The sequence below is a fragment of the Orussus abietinus genome, unplaced genomic scaffold (assembly GCF_000612105.2).
Source record: "Orussus abietinus isolate OABI.00-Male unplaced genomic scaffold, Oabi_2.0 scaffold30, whole genome shotgun sequence".
Taxonomy (NCBI): Eukaryota; Metazoa; Arthropoda; class Insecta; order Hymenoptera; family Orussidae; genus Orussus; species Orussus abietinus.
Genome location: NW_019394276.1, coordinates 55,054 through 78,603, shown reverse-complemented (window position 1 = coordinate 78,603; position 23,550 = coordinate 55,054). Strand labels below are relative to the sequence as shown.

Genomic DNA, 23,550 nt, shown 5'->3' with positions numbered 1-23,550 from the left:
GATCTCAAATTATCGACTTTGCTCCGAAAGCGACGGTTCCTCTTCTCTCGGTGGTTTACCGATGAGCTGTCGCGTTTCTCTTCGCTCGACGAACTTTGGTGTCTCTGCCCGAGTGACCGGTTACCACCTAATTTGAACGCGCTTCGCTTTCTCTGTACAAGATGGCGCCACCTCAGAGGAGAACTGCGCATTGAGCGGAGGATCGGCCTGGTGGCGTGCAGGGTGAACGGAAGGGGAGGGGCTGAGAGACTGGTCGTATACCTGATATAGCGGCGTCCTTTTCGCTCTCATTGGAATAGGGCGCCCGAGGTCTCCTAAGAGAGAACGGAGCCAAGCGACGAGGCAGAGTCCTTGAGGGCGCGACGAGCCGGCGCGCCGATCACCTTGGCGGTGAGCCGAGGCGCGCAGCCGAGTCGCGGAAGCGCTGATCGATTCCGATCGGCTGGGCGCAATCGAGAAGGAGAATTGTCTCGACTCGTCCGGGATAGGTCCGGGAGTTCGGGTCGGGCGGTGACACGAGGTTAGGATTCCGGGGGCCCCGGAGGTCTCGGCGTTGCGTGGGGAGGTGCGCGCCTCGCCGTGCGCCGCGGCTTCGCGTCGGCGTTTCTCGTTTCTGTCACTCGTCGTCGGGCGCTCGTCGGCAGCGAGGGGAGGCCACAGGGCCAGGTCTCGCAAAGATGGCTACGAATCTCCCAGCCGAGCACCATTACTTCTACGAAGATGTCGTCTATCGCGTCGACAAGCGGGGCAACGTCGTCTTCGGCATCGTCATGGAGAACAACGATCTCGACTCCTCGGACGAGGTCTCGGTGTCCGAGGAGAGTCCCAAGCGCAAGAAGGGCGAGATCCGCGTGGTCTGGCACCCCTCCGGGGTCGAGGAGCTCGTCAACTCGAAGAAGGTACGAAGCGCCGCCTTCCGCCTCCTCGAGGTCCCCCCTCGGTCCCCGACTCGAGTCCTCTCGACGCTCGGGTCTCTCCGGAAGCGCTGGGAGGCTCGACGGGACGGTCGTCACCCTCGAGGCGGCTCGAATGGAACCGGCCAGTTCCACCTTGGTATCCCGAGGTGACGTTGACTGCCCAAAAGCCAAATTCGAAATCGCGGAGGAACGATTTCGAATTTCGCCGATCGGAGCCACGAGGGAACTCGTCGGGAAAGTCCCCGGGATGCCCTTTGGCCTCGATCCGTGGGGCATTCGTGGGTCCTGGGAGCGATCCGTAGGTACCGGTAATGGCTGTTACCGGTATGTTTTTCTCGTTGACACCGTCAAGGTCGGGTCGGCCCCGAAGTTTGTTGAGCGAAGCTCCACGCATAGGACGTCCTTTGGCGAACGTAGCCTCGTTTCGGTTATAGGGATACCTTTGAGTTTCGTCGTACTAGATTTCCCTGTAACCGGCAGGTGCGATTAGCGGATAGAACGTTGATGCCAGGAGACGTAGTACGCCGAATGATCAAAGGGAAAGATACGCAGAGAGGTTACTGCCGAGACATCGAATTGACCGCTTGCGTTCAGGTCATTGGAACAAAGCAGGTCTTGACGGATATCAAGAGCGAGGACTTGGTTCCTCTTGAGGTAAGTCATTTTCTGTAACCGTGCACGCCATAAAACTACGGTGTAACTACGTCATCGGATGAAATGGGGAATATTAAGAGTGTGCTCGTCTGTCATAGGAGTTTGCAACCGACATAGCGGTATGTTTGAATTCCTGGGTCGGTGGGATCAACATGGTTCACTTTAAATTATGGCTGGCTACTCCGGATGGGTCACGATGCGTGGTCAACGAAAAGGATGCCCGTATATTGGAACAATTTGAGGAGAAGCACGATAACGTACGAAGGATTTTTCTTTAGGTACGTCCGAAAGCTGGATGACGCCTTAGACGTTTTTTTTTCTTCTTTTAGGATAAAGACTTTCCGCATTCGTCGGAGTTCTATCCTGGACAGAGTCTGTGGGGGCCGGTGCATTGTCTGGAAGATGCCGTGTGGATTCAGTGTACAAAGGAGATGAAGGCGAAACGCAAGACGAAGCCGCAGAAGATAGTAAAAGTGGTGGTCGAGAAGGTGGAGACCGACTGGGTTACTGTCAATTGGCAGTGCAGGGCATATTCGAAAGACGGCGCCTGGTCGGATCAGGTGCATCCCAATTTCGTGGTGCGTGGCGAGGACTTGGAGAAATTGAAGTTGCTCAACGTATTCGAGCCGTCCACTTTGCAAGTGGGCGACAGGAACTTTTACGTGATCAAGGGTAACGAGAACGTGATCACGCGCGAGCAGTGGTGCAAACAGCAGCGAGAAATTTTCCAAGTTCCCAAGCAGAGTCCAAGGAAGACGCGCGTGAGAATCAACGTGACGAAACCCTCCGAAGAGAAGAATAAGGATAAGGCCAAGCAGAAGGGAACCGAGACCGAGAAGCCCGTTACCGATCGCAAGGACGTCAATACTCAGAGTAACGTGAACGGCTCGCAAATCGTCGGGTCGAACAATACCCTGATGCCTCCTCAGCAGAATCAGAACGCCGACAGCTCCGACGACTGGGATACCGAAGATACCGGCTCTCAAAGCGACGAACCCAGCTCGGTACGATTTCGACTCGCTAGCGGAAACTGGCTCTTTGCTGAGAAAGGACGGCTGACGTTGATTTGTACCTTTGGCAGGTGTCCAGCGGTTGTTCCAGCGTGACGTCCATGGGCAAGAAGAAGAAGGGACCCGCCCTAATGACGAAAGTTCTCAAGAAGAAGAAGCTCTGCAAGGCTAAGGCAAAGGCTGCCCCGGTCGAGCTGGTCCCGGGATCGAAGATAGTCGTGGAGACTTTGTCGACGAGCACCAAGGCAAACGTGGTCTGGCAGGACGGCTCCGTAGAACTAGGTACGGACTCATCGTTCGCACTCGTGTCGTGGGACCGTCTAACGTTTCATCGGATGCTTCAGGTATTCCCTCGACGCAATTGTATCCCATCCACCACCTGGACGATAAGGAGTTTTTCCCGGGTGACTTCGTGGTCGATCAGAAGGAAGAGTCGAGGATGTACGGAGTGGTGCAGAGCGTAGACCATCGGGGTCGGACGGCAAAGATCAAGTGGTTCAGAACTTACACCTCGAGCCAGAGTCCGCAGTGAGTATTTGGACTCGGGGATTTTCTTAGCTTTTCCGGGGGACGCGAAAGTAACTAGCGAGTAACCGAGAGAAATCGCCAACAGGCCGACTCTGCTGGAGGAGCGCGAGGTGAGCGTTTACGACCTGAAGGATCACCCGGACTTCCAGTACCGGCCGGGGACCCTGGTAATAAGGATAGCCAACTTTGAGGGCGAAGACGCCGACTGCACCGCGGGTCAGGTCTTGGACAACTACCCCGAGGGCCGGGTGAAGGTCTGGTGGGTGGACGGGCACGTGAGCATGTGCTGGCCTCAAGACCTCTACAAGGTCGGAAACTACGACAGCGACGAGGGCGAGCTGTGGGACGACGTGTCCTCGGACACCTCCTGGGAGACCGAGAGGGAGGACTGCATAATCGCCGACACCGAGGACCTCGAGCAGACGGAGAGCATCAAGCCGAAATTGGCGGCTCACATCGAGAAGGCGAGGATCGGCATGTCGCGGCTCGAGGAGATCTTCACGCAGAACCCCTCCCTGCAGACGACCGAGGTAATGAGGAGGCTTCTCGAGGTCTACAAGGACTGCCGCCGCATGGACAAACTGATGGGAACCTCGTTCTTCCACGAGAGCCACTTCCAAGGCCTCCTCGAGAGGGTCAGGGAGCGCGGAAGGGCCAACGTCGCTCAGAGAATGGCCGCCCAGGTAGACCCGAGAAACGTCGACGCGACTCGTTCCCTCCCTTCAACCGGGACCCGTAAGATCGCGGACCGATCCCACGATTCGTTGCAGGTTTCCCGGCTGTTTACTCAGGAGTCGGAGCAGCCCCAGCCCCAGGAGGCCGATGCCGAGCTGGAAAACGCGGAGAATGCCAACGCCATCCAGAACGCCAACAACGCTCTGGAGACGATAGCCACGAAGATCAGCGATACCGTCGAGGCGGCCGACAACGCCAATCGGAAGATGGACCCCGGCAGAAGGTCCACCAAGGAAGAGGCGGAGGTGATCGATCGACTCTTCATAAACATGAACCGGAACCCCGAGGACTCGGGCCTCTTTTCCGCGGAGAACTCGAAGAAGGAATCGGGCTCGAGCGAGTCCAGCGGCGAGTTCCCTCTGAGCGAGGACGCGATCAACCTGGCCGACAGGTCGCCCGCCCCGGAGCCTGCGGACGTCGAGAAACCCGAGGAGGACGAGGAGGAGGCGGAAGAGGACGACGATGAGGAGGAGGAAGGGCAGGGGCGGAACTCGAGTGACTCGAGACTTCGGGAGCGGACGCACGTCGCGGGATCGACTCACGTTTGCGCCAAGCTCTGCACCCTGATCAAGGCTCAGCTGGTCCTGGCCCACGCCGAGGCCTCCAAGAGGTTCGGCCTGTCCAAGATGTCCCTGTCGGACGCCGCGAAGAGCGCCTCGCCGGCCAAGAGGCAGAAGAAAGAGGAACCCCCGGTCGAGCCGCCCTCCGAGCCCTCGGAACCCCCCGTCGAGGTCCCCCCGCCGGTCTACGCCGAGGGGGAGGGCTTCTCGATAGAGGAGACCGCCCCCGACAGCCACAAATTCAAGTTGACCATGTTCCAGCCGACCGACCCGGCCAACTTCTTCAGGACCGTATCGAAGGAGCTCAAGCTTCTCCGCAACTCCCTGCCCCCGGGCGTCTGGGTGAAGGGATTCGAGGACCGGATAGACCTCTACTCGGTGATGCTGCGAGGGCCCGAGAAGACGCCCTACGAGGACGGGCTCTTCCTCTTCGACTTCCAGCTATCGGCCGACTACCCGGCCGCGCCTCCGCTCTGCCACTACATCTGCTACTGCAGCGACCGGCTCAACCCGAATCTCTACGAGGACGGCAAGGTCTGCGTCAGCCTGCTGGGCACCTGGTCCGGCAGGGGCACCGAGGTCTGGACCAGCTCCTCCACGCTGCTGCAGGTCATCGTGTCCATCCAGGGCCTGATCCTCGTCTCGGAGCCTTACTTCAACGAAGCCGGCTTCGAGAAGCAGAAGGGCTCCCAACAGGGCCGGGAGAACTCTCGGATGTACAACGAGATGGTCGTGCTCAAGCTGGTCCAGGCCCAGACCAAGCTGATCCTGCACCCTCCCCCTATCTTCAAAGACACCATCGTCACCCACTTCGAGAGGCACGCCGAGAAGCTCCTCGAGAGGCTGGACCTCTGGATGGAGATCTCCGAGCGGCACAACGACCAGCACCCGCTGTCCCCGGTCACACCGACCACTTTCAAGGAGATCGCCCACTGCGGCCAGTCGACGGGCTCCCCCCAGGTAGAGTTCCCGCTTGACAGAACCCTGGTTGCAGACGAAAAGATCCTGCCCGAGTTCCCCCTGATCCCGGCGTCCAGAGGCTTCTGCATCACTCTTCGCAAGACCCTGGCCACGTTCAAGCAGGTGCTGGTGAAGGAGGGCATTATCGAGGGCACGATCGAGGGCGCGATCGAGGGCACGACCGAGGGCGCGACCGAAGGCACGACCTCGGAGGTCGCGGAGCAGGCCAGCGGCCAGAGTAAGGACCTTGAGGCTCGGCAGGAGTCGAGCGAAACGAGAAAAGACACCTCGGACCGGAACACCAGCTAGCCTCAAGGTAAACCCAAGCGACTGGCTCGTCAAACTCACGCGGCCATTCGGTAATACGTTGAATTACTAATTTATTCTATGGAGAGTCCGGACGCGTGTCCGCGGTATCTATTTATCGATTACCAGCGGGGACGAGCCCCGGCCGGTCCCCTCGGCGCCGAGGGCCCGCGTCGTTGGACTCGCGTTGTCGGGAACGGAGCGGTTCCCGGTCGAGTATCGAGCCTTTCCGGGGGCGGAACGGAGAAGGGGCGCAGTCCCGAAGTCGGACTCTGCCACGGCCCGAGGACGAGGACGGCCGAACGCCTCCTCGACCCCTTCGTCACGGGCGCACCGATGACAAGGATAGTCGACAACTGCGAGGGCATTTCGAGGGAGGGTCGCTCCTCCCCTCTTCTCTCTTTCTCTCTCCCCCTCTCTCTCGAGCGACTTTTAGGGTACGCGTCCGCAGAGATCTAGCCGTAGTTTAGCAAGAATTCGTAATAACGTTGTACGACCTATCGGCGAAGCAATTATCCGTAGGTAGCGCGTAGCGTCTAACGCAGGGTTAAGGACTAGAAAAAGGCTCGTTACGCTTGTCGCTCCGAATTTTCAGCCCTACCTGAGTAACCTCTCGGTTTCCTCCGGATTCTCATTGGGAGGGACGCTTCGCTTTGGCCCTTCGGCGAGGAAGGGTTTGCTCGTGCGAACCGAATCGAGGGGATGCCTCGGACCGCCGTGGACGGTTCACGCCGGATTTCGCCGACCTCGAGTCGAGGAGGCTCGACGACTAAAGTATTTTTAAAGGGAGAATATTTTCTTTCCTCAGCGATTGCGCGCGAGTTTTGGATAAAAGCGTTCCCTCGGACGCCTCCGTTGATCGTTGACGTTGTTTCGAGGACTCCGCCGACGCGGCGCCGGAGACCTCATCTCGGGATCTCTCGTCCGGGTCGCTCGAGGTCACCTCGAGGGATTCGCGGCGGTAGGACGTCCCGGATAGAGGTCTCCGGCACCTCGAAGAGTCAATGTTCCTCCGGCGACTCCTCCTTCGTCCACGGTGTCCGTTCCTATCCAAACGAGGGTCGACGAGATCCGAGGCGGCCGTCCTCCGTCGAACGAGCGGCCCGCCTCGGAAGGAAATGCAAGGATAGGCCCGCTCGATCGGGAGCGATCGCGAGCGACGGTGCCGATCGCTCCTTGGCGAGGAACTCGGGAGACTCGTCTCCTCCGTGGGCCGCGGAAGAGGCCGGGAAGACGAGGTCGACGCCGTCGAGCTCTCGACGTTCGGGATATGCCTTGTACACGTGCCGGCTATTTATATCGACACGGTTCGTGGAGAGTTACAATTCGTAAGTCGCGTAAGCTTTAGTTCCCCTTGGCGATACGTTATCCGGGGCGTGCGCGTCACCGAAGACCGGTCGATCGTCGATCGTCGACGTCGCCGTCGCGCTAGAGCGTAAGAGCGGAGCGGGCCACGCGACGCACCCACGCAACGTGTAATCTCGTTTTCTTGGTTTTCTCAATCAATAAAAAGAAGTCATCGCACTCGCGTCGCCTCTTCCGCTCGCCCCCCGACCCGATCCCCGTGTAAATTCAGACGTCGCATCCTGCCTCTCCCTTCCTCGTAACCTGTAACTCCGTGCGCCCGAGTCGTTTCGAAAACGACCCGGGGCAATAAAGTCCCGTCAACGAACGGCTCGGAATGATTTTATTTCTCGTTAAGCATCGCTGGAAGAAAATGCCCCGCGCAGGGAGAGTTTGTTTGCGTTGACGTGTCTCCCTTCGGATAAGACCAGTTCTGGATATGCCGGCTGATATCGGTGCCTCGTTATCGCGGGCTCGTTGATTCACGCTCGTTTCTCGTTGATACGGTGTCGCGACACCTCGGGAGAGCCTCCTCGCGTTTTTTTCCTCCGTGCGCCGAAAAGAAGAGGCCCTCGTAATGGGAGTCAGGAACGCGCTCCTCTACCTGGCCGTGGGATTCCGTGAGTATTACAATTAGCGCTTTAATCGACTACGAAAGATCTGTTGATACGTTCGTAACGATCGTTTGACGCTCGCAGTCATCCTGGGGATTTTCACGGAGGAGGCAGAGGCTCGGCGAAAGATTCTACGCGGTAGGAAAACCATTACCAGACGTTACTACGGTAAGTCGAGGCCGAGGTCGTTTGGTCGCGCGGCCGACTCCTACGATAAGGTATCAACTAAGGTGGTCCGGGATTTCAGGAGGCACCGCGATCCCGGCCTGGTCCGTCGTACTTTTGTCGGGCATCGGGATGCTGGCCCTCGGCGGAGGACTCTACCTTCTCCTGAAGAAGTTGGTCCTCGACGGCGCGGATCTGGGCGAGCAGCACTCGTACCAGCCAGCGGGGATGCACGACGAGGTTTGACGTGTGCGAGAGGCGCGAGATCCACCCCTCGGGGAACTCCGAGTGGAAATAAAATTCGTCCTTGTGTCGTGCGGAAGATTCCCCTTTCTTTTATTGGCAGCGCCTCGGTCGGACTAATCGACTAATTGCTAATAAGTAGATTTCCGGACAGCGAGAGATCGCCGACGGCCGTTGCTCGACGCGACTTAATTAGTTTCCTTTCTCTTTATAAAACGCGCGCATTGCCCCGACGGCGACTCCACCTCGGTGGAGTGTAAGGGCTTGTGAACGGGAACCGCGAGGTCCGCGTTCGTCGTCGAAGGGAGGCCGAGCCGCGTTTCGCCGTCCTACCCTCTAAAGTAGGAATCTGTCCTGGACGGTGCACGGTTTTCGACAACAAAAACCGTCCGCCGAAGTCAAAGAGTAATCGATTCTTGTAGAAAACACAAGGACGGTCTTAGATATTTATTCGCAAATTGATCGCCGGCCGATAATCCATCCCCGATAGCAGGTAACGTGAAATTCGATGCCGTTGTCGGCCACGGCGAACGATCGTTCGTCGAGTCTTCGTCGTGCCTTTCGGGCCAAACGCTGCTCGCGGAAATCAAGCTATTTTCAATCGATATTCGTAACACTTTGAAAACGTAAAGTGATATTCCAATGCTCCTCTCTCTCTCTGCGCGAGAAACTGCCATGATTATTATCCATTTCCTGATCGACGCGGCGCCGTTTAACTTATCGGAGGAAGGGATCGTCCCGACCCGCTCGAAGACCCGATTCGACGTCATTTACCCCCGCCGGACGACGTTCCCCTCGTCGCCTAAAGAAAACGAGACCTCCGTGCGCCGACCTCGGAATTATTCGGTGGTGCGCGAGATTACAGGCGAGCCCGCCACCGACCGCTTTCTCGATCAGAAACCAAAAAGTGGCGGGGCGGAGGGTCTAAAATTCTCTACGTTGATACTTGTCGGGATCAAAGTAGGAGGTGACCACCACGCGATTGTTGAACTTCCTTCCGGTGAGGGTCTGCTGCGCCTTCTGGCAGTCGATGACGCTGTTGAACTCGACGAAGACCTGCGAACGAAGGGAAGTTACTCGGGACCGAGGGAGGGTCGAGAGGGTCAAGAGATCGAAAGTACCTTTCCGCATCCGGGGACGTCGACGCCCTCGATGGGCCTGGGTATCTCCACGGAGCGCACCACGCCGTACTTGTTGCACTCCTCCTTGATGTCCTCGAGGATGTCCTCGTACTCCTCCTCCTCCATGAGCTCCTCGGGCGTCACCATGTTGAGGAGGCAGAGCACCTCGGTGGCGGGGCCGCTGGTGCCGACCATGGAGAGGCCGGGCACCTGGATCTGCACCGGGGCCTGGGCCCCGATCATCGGGTTCTTGGCGCCCACGCTGGCCCGCTGCACTATCAGCTTCTTGTCACCCAGCTGCATCCCGTTGAGTCCTGCGATCGCCTGGTCCGTCATGGACACGTCAACGTACTCGCAGAAGGCGTAGCCCTTGGAGAGCCCGGTGGCCGAGTCCTTGACCAGGTTGAAGGCCCGCAGCTGGCCAAAGCTCATGAGCAGCTCCTTCACCTGAATACCGTCGAAGAGGGATTAGCGATCGCGGCGTCGCGGCGCCCCGTCGGCGGGTGGACGGCGGTCGGCCCGCGGCGGGAGGCGAGCCGACGACGTCTCCTGCGACGTCCCGATACTTACTCCGCGCAGCTCCTCCTGGGGCCTGGAAACTCTTTAAAAGGGAGACGACCGGAGGAGCCGGGCGCGCGCAACCGGCGACTCGAGGGAGAGGAGGAAGGAGGCAACGCGCTCTTACCCTCCGGCGTGATCGATCCGGATCCGACGATAATCGGGAATCGGGCGAATCGGGCGAATCGGGCGATTCGGCCGGACCGGCCGGACCGGCCGAACCGGCCGAGAGAGATTGTCAGCAGAATGGGATACTTGCCTCGAGGGATCGGTCTAGCCTCTCTCCGGGCAGAGTGGTATTTTGTCATGTTCGGTAGTAGTAGTGGTAGTGGTAGTAGTAGAAGTAGTGGTAAGCGAATGCTTTTGATCGGCGCGACCCTAAGCTAAGAAAATGGGGAGAAAGGGCACTGGTATCAGTCGACATGTCTTGACAAGAGACGCCCGGGTCGTTTCGAGCCGGGACCGTCGTCGAGGTCGTCGATTCCTCGCCTCGTCGCGGACTCGACCGAGATCCCCCTGGCCGCGGTCGATTCCGCTCCCGACCGTCTTGGCGTCGAAACGCCCGGCCCGGTCGCGCAAAACGCTCTCTCGCTCTCTCTCTCTCTCTCTCTCATTCGCGCTCTCACTCGCTCTCTGCTGTAAGAAGACTGGCATTAAGATTTCACCCGCCTCGTTGGCCATTCCTCTCGCTCGGCGGGAGTACTCGGAGAGACCGGAATAGGGATCGGCGACTCGATTCGAGCGGGGTCTAGCCGAGGACGCGGAGAGCCTGCAAAGAACCCTGTAAAGAAAAGAGAGGAGAGGAGAGGCTCGGCCGCCGCCGCCGCGCCGGGCGACCTCTGCGGCCGGGACGGCCGCGACCGATCGACCGGAGCGGAAGCGCCGCCGAGTGCCCCGCGATGACCCTGCAAAACCCACCCGGAAAGCTCCCGTCTCCCTTTCTCATCGGAGGTACCTAAGCCCTAGAAGAGGAGACTCGAAGAATCGTTGGACCTGAAACAGCCCCCCTTCCCCTCGCTCCTGGCCGGTAGTGTATCCTTGCTAAAAGGTGTTTTCCTAAAGTGCGGAAATATCTCTCTCTCTCTCTGTCACTTGGTTAAGGGACTCGTGCGCCCCGGTCCACGGTGTGCCTAGAAAGGCTGTAAAGAGAAAAAGGACTGCTGCGAACGGCCCAAGGACCCCTCGATTCGACCCCTGTAACGTCACTCTCTAGCTAAGCCCGAGCGCCGAACCGTCGAACCGTCGAACCATCGAACCATCGGTCGAGCGACCGATCCGACCTTTCTACCCTGAGTCCCTAGGCGACGCCGGAATCCAGTGGACGACACGCATACGTACCTCTGTGGAACTCGGGCCGTATTGCGTGAGCAGGCTCCGGGGATCTGCAGCTAAATGGCTAGATATCTAGGTTCATGATTTTAGTCCCTCCGAGGAGCACGATGTACGAGGGGACGGATGCGCGGCGAACCGCTCCGCCGCCTTTCGACATCGTGCCTTCCTCGAGACAAGATTCGCCGAGTGTCTTGGTCCCGTTGACTGGTTCGAGTAACGTCCGTAATGTCTTTCTAGAACCGACGCCGTGCTAATCGATACTTGGCAATTGATCGAGCCGACGTTTCTTTCGGATTCGAGCAGTTAACGTCAACGGGCAAGAACTCGCGTCCGTGGACACGAAATGGAAGGTGATCGTGAAAAACACTGGCTGGCATACCTGATCCTCGTTTAAGTAGTTCGGTAAACCGCCGATGAAGATCTTGTGTGGCGAATCTGAAAAGAGTTCCATATTGGAGCGATTTCGACGAAATTTAAAGTGGCGGTCTTCCATTTGGAAGTACTTAGCAAACGGAGAGCAGTACCTGGAACGTTCATGCTAGGATTGTCCGTCATTCCGGGCATGGGTTGGTAGTCGTGAGGTCTTCTGATCTTCAAACTCTGTCCCTTGAAATTTATTCCATCGAATGCCATTGCCTGTGTCGTCTCGTCGATGGATCGAAACTGAAAAAAAAATGTTCAACTTTGCATCTCACCGAAAAAGACCCTCCTTTTCAAAATATTCCGCTAAAATCAATTCCTCTTATTTGGAAAGCTTCCTAATATTAATCAATGCCTCGGTTAAGTCGCGTCAACGAAAAACGCGAAGCTTTACCAAATATAGTATTTCATGAGAAGACCGTGAAAAATATAGAAATTTAAAAAATTTAAGTAATCGTACCTCGAGGAAGGCAAAATTCTTATCGAGATTGATTTGACAAGCAAGAACTGGATTTCCAGCTGCTTGGGCTAAACCGGACAGATGCATTTGTTGATTGAAAAACTCCATCATTTCCTCTTCGGTGACGCCAAAAGGAATGTTTCCGACGTACAATCTCCGTGCCTGTCGAGTTATCGTACTGCCGACGACGGGCACTGCTGCCTGTGGAGTGTCGGCTACGATATTTGCTGGGATCTGACCCGCGGCCTGCATAGCTTTATACTGTCAAAAACAGAGATTAGTAAACTCGTATCTACAGAGAAATAATAGAGCCAAAGTTCATGATAAAACTTAATGATCGTCTCACCTGCAATGGAGTAATGTGCTCAAATCCCGGAGGGGGTACATCCCAATACAACGACGGCTTCCTCCTTCTCGAGCTGCGACTCTTTTTCGGAGAACTGCTCCTTTTCCGATCCCTGCGATCCTTGGATCGAGTACGAGATCTCTTCCTACGATCTCTGCTACGCGATCTGTGTCTTCTATCCCTGTCCCTGTCTCTATCTCTATCCTTGTCACGGTCTTGCCGATCGCGGTCTAAACAGAAAATTCTCTCTTAAATCGGAGCATATGCATTTACTCCAAGTAAAACGACGCATTCGTATCATGTTCACGGAATTACATGATTTCAGTAAAAATACAGCAGCATTTGGAAATACCTTACCTTAATCCATATTTAAAAAACGGTTTGAAATAAGGGAAGGCGAGGATTTAAGGTTTACGTCGAATTAGCTGTGGAGTCGCGGTACTGAGTCTCAGCCTTTGGAATATCTAGCGAGGTTTTCAGGAGGTGCGGTACGATCTTCCGGCCATTAGACTCGCGACGGGCATTCGCCCCTAGCGCGGGAATTGTAACAACGAGTCAGCGTCAAAGAGAGTCGTCTTTCTGGTGCTTACCTCCATTAAAATCCTCCCCCATCGCGGCACTTTTTGGGCGATTCGAAGACGAGTTCTGCTTGCAGGAAGCACAAAAATACGATTGCAAATGTTAATGTCAATGCTACAGAACTCAACGTCGCATGCGTCACAATCTTTCCGAGGTTTTCTTTACGAAATGGCGTAAGAGACGCGACCAGGAACGAGTCGGAGGATTGCCGATGAAACGAACGCCACAGATGAGTTGGGTGAATGCTCACGAGTTAGGTCGCATGATGTTTTGTGCTGTCCTCAGTGGATAATGCGGGTGGCTCGTGCATTAGCCGTCTACATCTTCCACCTGAGGGCAGCACAGGACTCGATCGTGCAACCCTGCCCGTGAGCAATCTATCACCTCATCTCTGCTTAAGAGTCACATGCATACATACGTTTAATAAGAAGTGATAAAAACAACAATTTAAGATTGATGTATGCACAGTTGTAATAGAGACGTATGTAAAATGAGTCGACTCAAAACAATATTTAACTTGTCAATTAGAGAGTATCGAACAAGAAAGAAAATACCGAAAAATCCAGGTATTCAGAAAAGATTTGAATTATTTAAGAATGAGGAAGCTGGTAAAGTTGCCGGTGAAGAATTAGATGAACTTATGGATCCCAGTTATTTTGAATCGGACTTTGCTCGACTCGGAGATATGCATAAGATGCATGAAAGGTAAGTTTTCCTGTGGATATAGAATATCTTTTTTTTTAAAGGATAAATCTCTAACAGCGAATCACCGAATACTTTGCTAATCTTTTCCCTGTACTTCTCCAGAGAAGAGAAGATGGCCAAGGATAAGGTTAAGTTACGAATTGTTGCCAGAAAATATTTTAAAGATGTGCCACCTAGTTTTTTGACCTTTGCTGAGAAACAACAAATACGAAATTTATACGAAAGCGATCCATCAGCATGGACACCTGAAATATTGAGCGATCATTACCCTGCAACTCCTTCTATAATTAGAAATGTGTTAAAAGCGAAGTGGGATGTTCGATCTGTGGACAAGGTTATAACGTATGATAAAGAAGTCATGAAAAACTGGGAGAAATTTAGAGCAGGATCATTGGCTTTGGATCCAAAGCTTGTAGAACACCTCAACAAATTCAAGAACAGGAAAATCATATTAACCGATAGGGAGGAGATTGCAAAAATGCTTGTAAAACCTCCATTTCAATTTCCTGTTCCTAAAAGTAAGCTATTCTCAAGCTTAACAGAACATTGTCAAACAAAAGAAGAGGATTCAAAGAACATCTCTAGCTCTGAAAATAAAAATCCAATGTTAATATCATCCAGCAAAGAGGAAGTTTCAAAAGAAAAGGATCTCCAACATTTTCGAGAAAACATGCCGTCTAGTAATCTAATTGATAATTATGAAGCAGCTGAAATAAATAATTTAAAATCATTGAAACGGTTGCAGGACGATAATTCCTCTAAGCTGAATGACGGAAAATCTTTATCAGTTACTCCCAAAATTTACTTTAACGATGAACAGTCTATCACTAAAACCTCTAAGAAGACAAAATCCAAACAACCGCGTTGGAATAACGACCTTTGTACTATTGATGAATTCTTCAAAAATAGCGTTGAAAAGATGGAGAAAAATCCAAGTGTTGAAGATCAAGTTTTAATAGAAACCTATAAAAAGGATGTGGAATCATATAATATTGCTGCAAACAATAACAAAGGAAGCTCTGATGTAGAAGTTGAGAATAAAGTGGGAACTGCTGTAGATGTAAAAAGGCCAGATCAAGCAGATGTGCAGACTTCAAATATCGATGAGATTGACAAAGGTTTAGATACTTACATAAAAGATAGGCGCTTATTAGTTGACAAAAAAGATGACAATTATCCTACTGTCATTAAAATTCCTAGAAGTAAATATAAAGAAGGGATGACTTACAGAGTCAAAGATTGTTACTACGATGATGATGGAGAATTTCTGTACAGAGTACCAGGCTTAAAAGTTTGAAATACATAATATAAAAGTGTTCTAGAATAAACCTGTGTGCTTAATTATAATTTGTAATTTTAATAAAGCACTCATACGTAAATGACGTGTTTGTTTCAGAAAAAATGATTTGTGATAGTATCTTTAATTATCCGGTGCTCCAGATCGATTGGTATCGATTTTTTTAATAACTAATGAGTTGGTTAAAAATTCGAAATTGATTTTCCCGCTAGAAGCTGTTCAACCGCCATGCGCAGTGGATCGATCTCGTTGTTCGGAATATTCAAGATGGCCGACCGATACGGTTGTTTATTTGAGCTCAGTGTTCCGATATCTTTTATAAACTTTTAACAGGTAAAGAATACACGAATGTTGTCAGAATCTTAACGGATTTAAATAACTGACGGGAAACTAACTTTAAACATTTTCTATTTTACCATTTGCTAGGAATGTCCTGTGGATAGCGGTGAACTTGAGAGCATTTAGTGTAAGTATTCAGAACGTAATTTGTGATAATTTAACACTGTTTCGCGCAAAAATTTCTACGAGTGTATTTGATTCATTCATAAATTTCCCTATTATTAGTCTCTCTTTCTGCAACATTAATTTTTTGTCGGTTAAAGTAGAGGGAGCATCTTGGACCTCTACAGATTAGTAGGATAACAAACGATGCATCGGAGAGGCGGCAAACGTATTCGGATGGACGATCCCGTCCCTCCAGAATTTGAGGCACCGATGACACCAATGACTCCGATGAATGATAATTCAGGCGGAGACTTACAAGATACATACCCTGGTTATACTTCATATAACCAAGCTCCACCGACACCTGTGCAGAATCCAACGTAAGAGTTTCAGTAAATTCCATGTTAATACGGAAGAAGAATTTATATTTCATGATTTTTCCTTATTTGTTTACAGGCCAGAGCATTATTCCTCAGAAAGTTATAGTTCTCCAGGAACTTCGCAACAACAGTATCAAGAGCAGTCTAATACTTTTGAAAGTCCAATTCTTTTTGAACAGCCAATGACCCCTGCTACTCCTGTTAATATGAGAATAACGAGGAATACAAGAGCAAGGTTACGAGGTAAGAGTTTTAGTATACATGTAACGGAGGTATAACAACTGAAAATTTAAAAGAAGGAAAGAACTGAGAAATGAGTATTAATAAATTTTTTTTTATCATTAGGAGGTACCGTACAACAACCAAAGTACAAGGAAGTAGATACAGACTTTGTCCCTTTGACCACTGCAAGAGGACGTGGAACTGGTGGGCGAGGTCGTGGTAAACGTGCTCTACATCCTCACAGCTTGGAAGATGAGGCGAGCCTTTATTATATCATCAGAAACAATCGCTCCACTCTTACAGTATGTATTTTAATAATCTCATTAGCTATACATTAGATCTTTCTGATTATTGCCCTTTTATATTTCAGACAATAGTGGATGATTGGATAGAAAAGTACAAAAGCAACAGAGATAATGCTCTGTTGATGTTAATGCAGTTTTTTATTAATGCAAGTGGTTGTAAAGGACGTATCACAGCAGAAATGCAAACAACCATGGAGCATGTTACCATCATTCGTAAAATGACAGAAGAATTTGATGAGGTACTTTTGTTAGCTATAAACCTTTCCTGTCCGATAGCTTGTACTACGTTATTTCAGCAAGTTATTAATTCAGACAACAGATTAGAAATTGTATCAACGTTATTTGTTGCATATTATAGGAAAGTGGCGAATATCCGTTGATAATGACGGGGCAACAATGGAAAAAGTTTCGCGCTAATTTTTGTGAATTTGTTCAAATTTTGGTACGCCAGTGTCAGTATTCAATTATATATGATCAGTTTTTAATGGACAATGTGATTTCCTTACTAACTGGACTGTCAGATTCTCAAGTCAGAGCATTTCGACACACTGCAACATTAGCCGGTGAGCCTTGAATTCTTATAGCAACTGTTGCATTGATATTACATATAGGTTTTCTTTAACAAAAAATACTGTTACATAATCAATGTATGCAGCGATGAAGCTAATGACAGCTTTGGTAGACGTTGCACTTACGGTGTCCATAAATTTGGATAATACTCAACGCCAGTATGAAGCGGAAAGACAAAAAGCAAGAGAGAAAAGGGCAGCTGATAGGCTGGAGTCCTTAATGTCAAAGCGAAAGGAACTCGAGGAAAATATGGATGAGATTAAAAATATGCTAACATACATGTTTAAATCTGTCTTTGTTCATCGGTACCGAGACACTTTGCCAGAAATACGTGCAATCTGTATGGCAGAAATCGGTGTGTGGATGAAAAAATTCCACCAGAATTTTCTGGATGATTCTTATTTAAAATATATAGGTAACAGACGGACAATTATTTTATTTTTTGAAAAAACTTCTCTTCAACTTTATGACCCATTCCTTTTTTATTGTAGGCTGGACTCTTCACGATAAAGTCGGTGAAGTACGATTAAAGTGTCTTCAAGCACTGCAGCCTTTATATGCCTCTGAAGAATTAAAGACCAAGCTAGAACTCTTTACCAGTAAATTTAAGGACAGAATTGTTATTATGACCCTTGATAAGGAATATGATGTAGCGGTGCAGGCTGTTAAACTTGTTATATCTATTTTGAAACATCATCGAGAGATTCTTACTGACAAGGATTGCGAGCACGTCTACGAGCTTGTGTATTCATCACATCGAGCTGTAGCACAAGCGGCTGGAGAATTTCTTAACGAACGTCTCTTCAGGCCCGATGAAGAGGCTGTGGCTGGTGTAAAAACAAAACGAGGAAAGAAAAGATTACCAAATACGCCTTTGATACGAGATTTGGTACTTTTCTTCATTGAGAGCGAACTCCATGAACACGGTGCCTACCTAGTCGATTCATTGATCGAGACCAATCAAATGATGAAGGATTGGGAATGTATGACCGATCTTTTACTCGAAGAAGCAGGACCGGAAGAAGAAGCCTTGGATAATCAGAAAGAAACATCGCTTATTGAATTAATGGTCTGCTGTATAAAACAGGCAGCTACAGGTTAGACTTTTAATTCAAAATAATTTTTTTTCAATGTTTTATTAGTCAGATAATATTTATGTGATCGCGTGTATAAAAGTAGTGGATTTTCTTGTTATGTAGCTAATATTACTTTTTTCCAAATAGGAGAAGCTCCTGTAGGAAGAGGACCAACTCGTAAAATATTATCAGTGAAAGAGCAAAAGCAAGTTCTGGATGACAAACAAAAACTTACAGAGCATTTTATTCAAACACTCCCTTTACTTTTGGATAAGTATAGGGCCGATCCAGAAAAGTTATCCAACTTACTCGCAATACCACAGTACTTTGATCTGGACATTTATACGAAGTCTAGACAGGAACAAAATTTGGATTCGTTGCTAAGCAAAATTCAAACAATAGTAGAAAAAATGCAGGATACAGAAGTTCTTGATACAGCCGCAAAAACGTTAGAGCACATGTGTGTTGAAGGAAATGCCATCTTCACCAGGTACATTTTTTTAATTAGAATTTAAATACGTGGGGTATCCGGCCAAATTTTTATTCGATAAATTATGGTTTAATCAATTCCTTTTAATTGAAATTGAAACGTAGATGTGACGTGGCACGTTCTACCCTCATCGACAGTATTGTTAACAAATATAAAGAAGCTATCAATGAGTACAGGACCCTTATCGAAGGTGAAGAAGAGCCCGATGAAGATGAAACGTTTAACGTCAGACAATCATTAAAGAAAGTTGCTATATTCTATAGCTGTCACAACATGAATCCATGGAATATCTGGGACTCCCTGTACAAAGACATCGAGGATGCCAAAGATCCATCTCGGTAGGATTAATAACAGTCTGAATTTCTATTAAAATTATTTTGTCACAGAGACCGAAAGTTAATTCCGCTTTCTAGACGATTTCCACACGAAGCTGTTAAGCATTGCATAAGTGCCTGCTTTTTTGCAATTCTCTGGGGCCAAAATCATTTGATGGAATCGGTAGATACTGGAAGCAGGGGCGAAGACGAGTGTCGACAACTAAAGGAACGTCTGCATACTTTTATGGGCTCCATGAGAAATTTCGTTGGCGATGACGGCATGTCGGATCATCACACGGCACCGATGTTGCGAGAAGAAGCATATAATACTATCTGCGACTTACTGGTAGTATTTTGTAATCAGCTGACTTCGCAGCCCAACCCTTTATTGCATCAATTAGTCTACGAACCGGATCAGGCTATGCAGAATATGCTGAACCGATTCATACAAGATTACGTCTTCGTTGAAGATAAAGATGGTGAGTACACGGGATCCGACATACCCAGAATTTAGAGACCCGAGGTAATTTCAATACTTTAATACCGTTCCAGATGATCGAGACGAGCACTCAAAAATCGAGGATCTGCACAAAAAGAGGAACTTCTTAGCCGGTTATTGTAAATTGATCGTTTACAATATGATCCCGACTAAGGCTGCCGCTGACGTGTTTAAACATTACGTAAAGTATTACAACGACTATGGGGATATTATCAAGACTACCTTAGGCAAAGCCAGGGATATCAATAAAACGAATTGTGCGCTGACGATGCAGCACAGCTTGAACATACTTTACAACGAGATCGTAGCGGAGAAGGGTCGAGTCAATAGAAACAGCGAAGAATTCACGGCAATTAAGGTGAATAAAATTATTCTTCGGTACCGATAAATATTTCTTGGTAATACATAACGATCGTGCTATTATTTCTTTAGGAGCTGGCAAAGCGATTTGCATTGTCTTTCGGATTGGACGCTGTTAAAAATCGCGAAGCGATTGCTGCGCTGCACAGAGCGGGAGTATTGTTCGCCATAACGCCGCCGGACGGTGTCGAACTCGATCCTGCAGGACCACCTCCGAATCTTCCCTTTCTAGAGATTCTATCCGAATTCACGAACAAACTCTTGAAACAAGACAAACGCGTGGTGTGAGTATGAGAATAATTTCCTACCCGGTCAAGGGACTCTCGGATGAAATTTGGAAATTTTAAACCCAATGCTGACTAAAGCCCTAGCGGCTTAAATAATAAAAACATTTCCAGATTTCAAACGACGTTTCTAACAATCTGGACGGAGATTGGGATACTTTTAACAATGTTCGATTTTTTTTGCAGGTTGAATTTTTTGGACAGGCGGCTACAGGCTGGCATGCCGTCGTCACGAGGTGAGGACTGGCAACCTCTCCTCTTGTATAGAAACAGCTTGTTGCACGGAGAGACCGACCAAGTTCCTGTAACCAGTAAACGCGCCTATACAAGACGAAAGAAGGACCAATTGACCGGTTAGTGTTCCTCCCTTATAAATGGAACGTCCAATAAATGTGATTTCGCAAAATTTGTTGGGCATAATGTAAAAAAAAAAATGGACACTTTAAATGCATCGAAGAACGCTTCTTTTTTTTGTTTCTACCTCTGGAAGGCGTTTGTATTTTTTGTTATCCTTTGCCCAACCACCTGCTCCTTTTGTAATCGAGATGATTAATTTTTCAGAAGAGGAAGAGGCGGACGACGGAGAAGAGGGTTCAGATCATGAATACATGGGGTAAGTTAGGTGTTACCGAAGATTCATATAGACTGAACTGAATACACTTTCCCTCTCGGCTTGTTTCTTTCTCTCCCGGTAAGTCGAGTCTCCGTATTCGCGATGGAGGATCAATCGCTCGATACGGCAGACTTCGGCGGAGTCTCCGGGGGTCTTTGCCGAAACTTCGGCAAGGGCTCGGAACGTCAGTGTGAAAATCCTTGCAGATTAGGCCGAAACCCTCGGAGATGACTCTCTCGAGGCCACGTAGTAGTTTATCGTAATTAACGTTTACTCGAGTGCCCCTGCCGTTGACCGCGTGGACTAACACGTTCTTAACTCGAGGAAGGATCTTTACTATCAAGCAAAGATAGAAGACACGATAACGAATTAATGCCGAGGTCGAAAACCGTGGTCGGCAATTTCTTCATTAACTTTTCCTTCTTTTGTCCTCGTTTCGGTGACGCTTTGCTCGTCGTTTCTGCTTTGCTTCCTCAGGTCGGCCGGCTAAGGGAACAATCGGACCGACTTTTTCATTAGCTGTTTTAACCCAATTCTTCTGCCGTCACAGACCTTTAGTAACACTAATTTGCTGCATGCGTAGAAGAGATCGATGTCGCGGATTGCCATTAGATCGTCTAAGTTATACCCGATTAATCATTGAGAGATGGGCGCTGGGCTTTGTAACTGCGAATGCGTGAAAGCGAGAAGACCGTTCAGAGAAACCGTTCGAAAATGTTAAAAGTATTTTCTAACACGCTTCTCGAAATCCACCGATTTCTTGTGCTCGCTCGGACGATCGTTGGAAAAATCGTTCGCCGGGAGATATTATTTAATACCGCTTCTAAAGAAAGTCTGGCGATGGATCCGTGGATTTCGAGAAGGGGGTCCCCAGACATCCGGTGTGTCTGCCTTGACAAGAGATACACCCTCGGACGCTTCCCTTAATCTACGAATTTCTGTATTAACCTGTATCTTTTTTCTTAAAGTCTCTACCAAGTGTTAAGTTCCACCTAATCTCACCGAAAGACTATTGAGTTATTTATGCTTGTAATTATATTAAGAGTTGTAAATTTGTAGATTCTGCGGAGAACGTCTCTGGGCATCTATTTAGAGTGCCTACTTTGAGATAAGAGATAATAATGATCTAATTGTACGTTAAACGTTAAGGCGAGAGCGAGAGAGCGAGAGAGAGAGAGAGAGAGAGATATGAGTTGTTAACTTAGACATATTTTTTGGGAGAATATAATCAAGGGACATAGTACATAGAGAACGATGTGTGTGCGTTTCGTCAAAACTTAAGTAATATTCAAGGCACATAAGTTTAAACACTTTGTATTCTGTTTATAAATCGACAATACAAGATTGGTGATAGATGAGAAGATAATGTGATATTACTTGAAACACACCCTCTTGTCCCGAAGTCCCTTAATCCCGTTGTCGGTTGGTTTTACAAAATTTTTCTTTCGCTACGAAACGGAACATCTTACTTGTAATTTTATTTCTCGAAGCAGGGGCAAATGTATTTTTAATCCAGAAAATTGTTACCTCCCACTAATGATTTTAATCGGATAAATCCATTCATAGTCCTGCCTCGAGACTCGAGATATTTACCTCCTCCTCGTGACTCCTCCCTTGGCGAGGTAAATCCTCTTCTTTTTCATTAATATTAATTTTGTAAGAATCTAATGCGGTGGTTACGGTTTAAGATTTGACGAGGTCCAAATTTACGTTCCTTGCGTTTCCAGGTGTATTAATTTAGATACATATTTTAAGGAACCATCGTTCAACGCGACACGCCGTTCTCTATAGTTACTATTTCTTTTTTTTTCTTGTAGCACCAATTGAAATTATACAATTAATTGGCCTCTCCCAGAGAGGATTGGTTGCGTTAACTGTCGACAGTTAACTAATTAGATTGAAGGAAAAAGAATGTTATTGCATTGCCACCAAAAGTATATTTTCGTTTCAGGAAGCTCAAGAAGAAACGCGGCCCTAGGAAGAAACCGTGAGTGGTCCATTTAATATACTTAATTAATTAACTTCTCGTCTACTTATTTATTAATTTCTTTAACGTTTGTTCCAGATTAACGATCACCACGTTCTCAATACCGAAGGGTAATAGGGCTGTCAACAATTCCTATGAAAGCAGCGAGTTAATAAACGTATCGAGGGAAGATAACTTCATCGAAGATGCTTCCGCGAGTCCTACTCAAGATATAGAAAGTAAACTGAAGACTTTGCAAATCCAGTCAAGAATGTAAGTCTCGACGAGACTTACCGTTTAATCTGATTGCAGTTAACGCATTGTACGGTGCGTGTGGGCCGTTTATCTATTTATAACAGTCTTGCTTCCAGGAGGAGAACGCACGATAATGCCGAGCCAAGAGAATTGCGACGAACGGCAAGAAATTCAGGACGATACGTGGAAGGGCAATACATGGTGAGCAGATTTTCTTGAGTGAATTTTTCCCTTCGGTCATAAAATACCCGCCCGACTTAATATAATTGGAAACAATTGTTTCGTAGGAATCCGACTCGGAGTAGGAAGAAGACTCAAAATTGACGAATGACATCGCGTTGACTGAACAATTGAAAGGTTCTCCGACTTTAACGAATTCAAAACGAGGAACAAGGTTCGCAATCTTTCGTTTGTACTTCGCTGTAGGACGAGCTCTTGTCCAGACTGACTTTTCTAAGGTATCGTTTTTGTTTATATATCATTAGTTATATATCCCGGGGAGAGAAAATCCCGGTTGTATTTTAAAAGCGTATGCTACAAAGCTTTTGTACGGAAAAGCTTAGAGTTATTGTCTTTTGTTACTACCAAAGTATATCCTATATGCTTTTTCTAAGTAAAATAAAAGAAAAAAAGAAAAGAACATATCGCGTCATCGACAAGTGGTAATCATTTCGGTAGCACGTTTATTAACGTAGAGACACGGGGTATGTCGTAAGTTTTACCATTTAAAACTGCACCGATAACGTTCTTTTACCTAACTTTTCCCGAAGGATGTAGTATCATTTTGAGGAGTTAATTCTGAGATGCCGGAACGAAGACGAGTATTTCCACGAAATGGGCTGTTGCGCATTAAAGTCAGGATGAGTAAAATCTTTATTATTTATTCCATAAACCGCCGATACGGGAGTTCACTCG

At 48.8% G+C, this 23,550-nt stretch overlaps 5 protein-coding genes across 8 annotated transcripts; 4 read left to right on the top strand and 1 right to left on the bottom strand.

The window, feature by feature from the left end:
• Positions 1–435: 435 nt before the first annotated feature.
• On the top strand, positions 436–7,209 carry LOC105701789 ((E3-independent) E2 ubiquitin-conjugating enzyme UBE2O). Its single transcript, XM_012428860.2, has 8 exons — positions 436–899; positions 1,398–1,571; positions 1,670–1,828; positions 1,901–2,575; positions 2,653–2,863; positions 2,926–3,109; positions 3,195–3,792; positions 3,880–7,209. Exons 1-8 carry the CDS (start codon positions 678–680, stop codon positions 5,671–5,673), a joined length of 4,017 nt encoding a protein of 1,338 aa, XP_012284283.1. The 5' UTR covers positions 436–677; the 3' UTR covers positions 5,674–7,209.
• A 244-nt stretch (positions 7,210–7,453) lies between these two features.
• On the top strand, positions 7,454–8,106 carry LOC105701791. Its single transcript, XM_012428863.1, has 3 exons — positions 7,454–7,634; positions 7,713–7,796; positions 7,876–8,106. Exons 1-3 carry the CDS (start codon positions 7,592–7,594, stop codon positions 8,037–8,039), a joined length of 291 nt encoding a protein of 96 aa, XP_012284286.1. The 5' UTR covers positions 7,454–7,591; the 3' UTR covers positions 8,040–8,106.
• On the bottom strand, positions 8,106–13,067 carry LOC105701790 (splicing factor U2AF 50 kDa subunit). 2 transcript variants are annotated; one of them, XM_012428861.2, is made up of 7 exons: positions 12,864–13,067; positions 12,274–12,503; positions 11,928–12,188; positions 11,572–11,710; positions 11,427–11,482; positions 9,158–9,604; positions 8,106–9,092 (listed from the first exon to the last, which is right to left on the bottom strand). In XM_012428861.2, exons 1-7 carry the CDS (start codon positions 12,883–12,885, stop codon positions 8,961–8,963), a joined length of 1,287 nt encoding a protein of 428 aa, XP_012284284.1. In that variant the 5' UTR covers positions 12,886–13,067; the 3' UTR covers positions 8,106–8,960. The 2 variants fall into 2 exon arrangements, with proteins under 2 accessions (XP_012284284.1, XP_012284285.1); XM_012428862.2 differs by lacking the exons at positions 8,106–9,092; positions 9,158–9,604 and adding an exon at positions 9,624–10,098.
• A 194-nt stretch (positions 13,068–13,261) lies between these two features.
• Positions 13,262–14,933, top strand: LOC105701786. The gene is made up of 2 exons (XM_012428854.1): positions 13,262–13,557; positions 13,660–14,933. The coding sequence occupies exons 1-2, from the start codon at positions 13,313–13,315 to the stop codon at positions 14,852–14,854; spliced, it is 1,440 nt and encodes a 479-aa protein (XP_012284277.1). The 5' UTR covers positions 13,262–13,312; the 3' UTR covers positions 14,855–14,933.
• Positions 14,934–15,041: 108 nt separating this feature from the next.
• Positions 15,042–23,035, top strand: LOC105701785 (cohesin subunit SA-2). Of its 3 annotated transcripts, none has more exons than XM_012428852.2 (20): positions 15,042–15,187; positions 15,281–15,320; positions 15,460–15,678; positions 15,755–15,921; positions 16,024–16,202; positions 16,271–16,444; positions 16,564–16,768; positions 16,861–17,190; positions 17,267–17,872; positions 17,999–18,341; positions 18,446–18,679; positions 18,755–19,137; positions 19,211–19,515; positions 19,590–19,801; positions 19,988–20,154; positions 20,363–20,414; positions 22,366–22,401; positions 22,480–22,653; positions 22,740–22,836; positions 22,923–23,035. In XM_012428852.2, exons 3-20 carry the CDS (start codon positions 15,503–15,505, stop codon positions 22,938–22,940), a joined length of 3,858 nt encoding a protein of 1,285 aa, XP_012284275.1. In that variant the 5' UTR covers positions 15,042–15,187; positions 15,281–15,320; positions 15,460–15,502; the 3' UTR covers positions 22,941–23,035. The 3 variants fall into 3 exon arrangements, with proteins under 3 accessions (XP_012284275.1, XP_012284276.1, XP_012284274.1); XM_012428853.2 differs by having other exon boundaries at positions 15,457–15,678; positions 22,752–22,836; XM_012428851.2 differs by having other exon boundaries at positions 15,457–15,678.
• Positions 23,036–23,550: the final 515 nt, after the last annotated feature.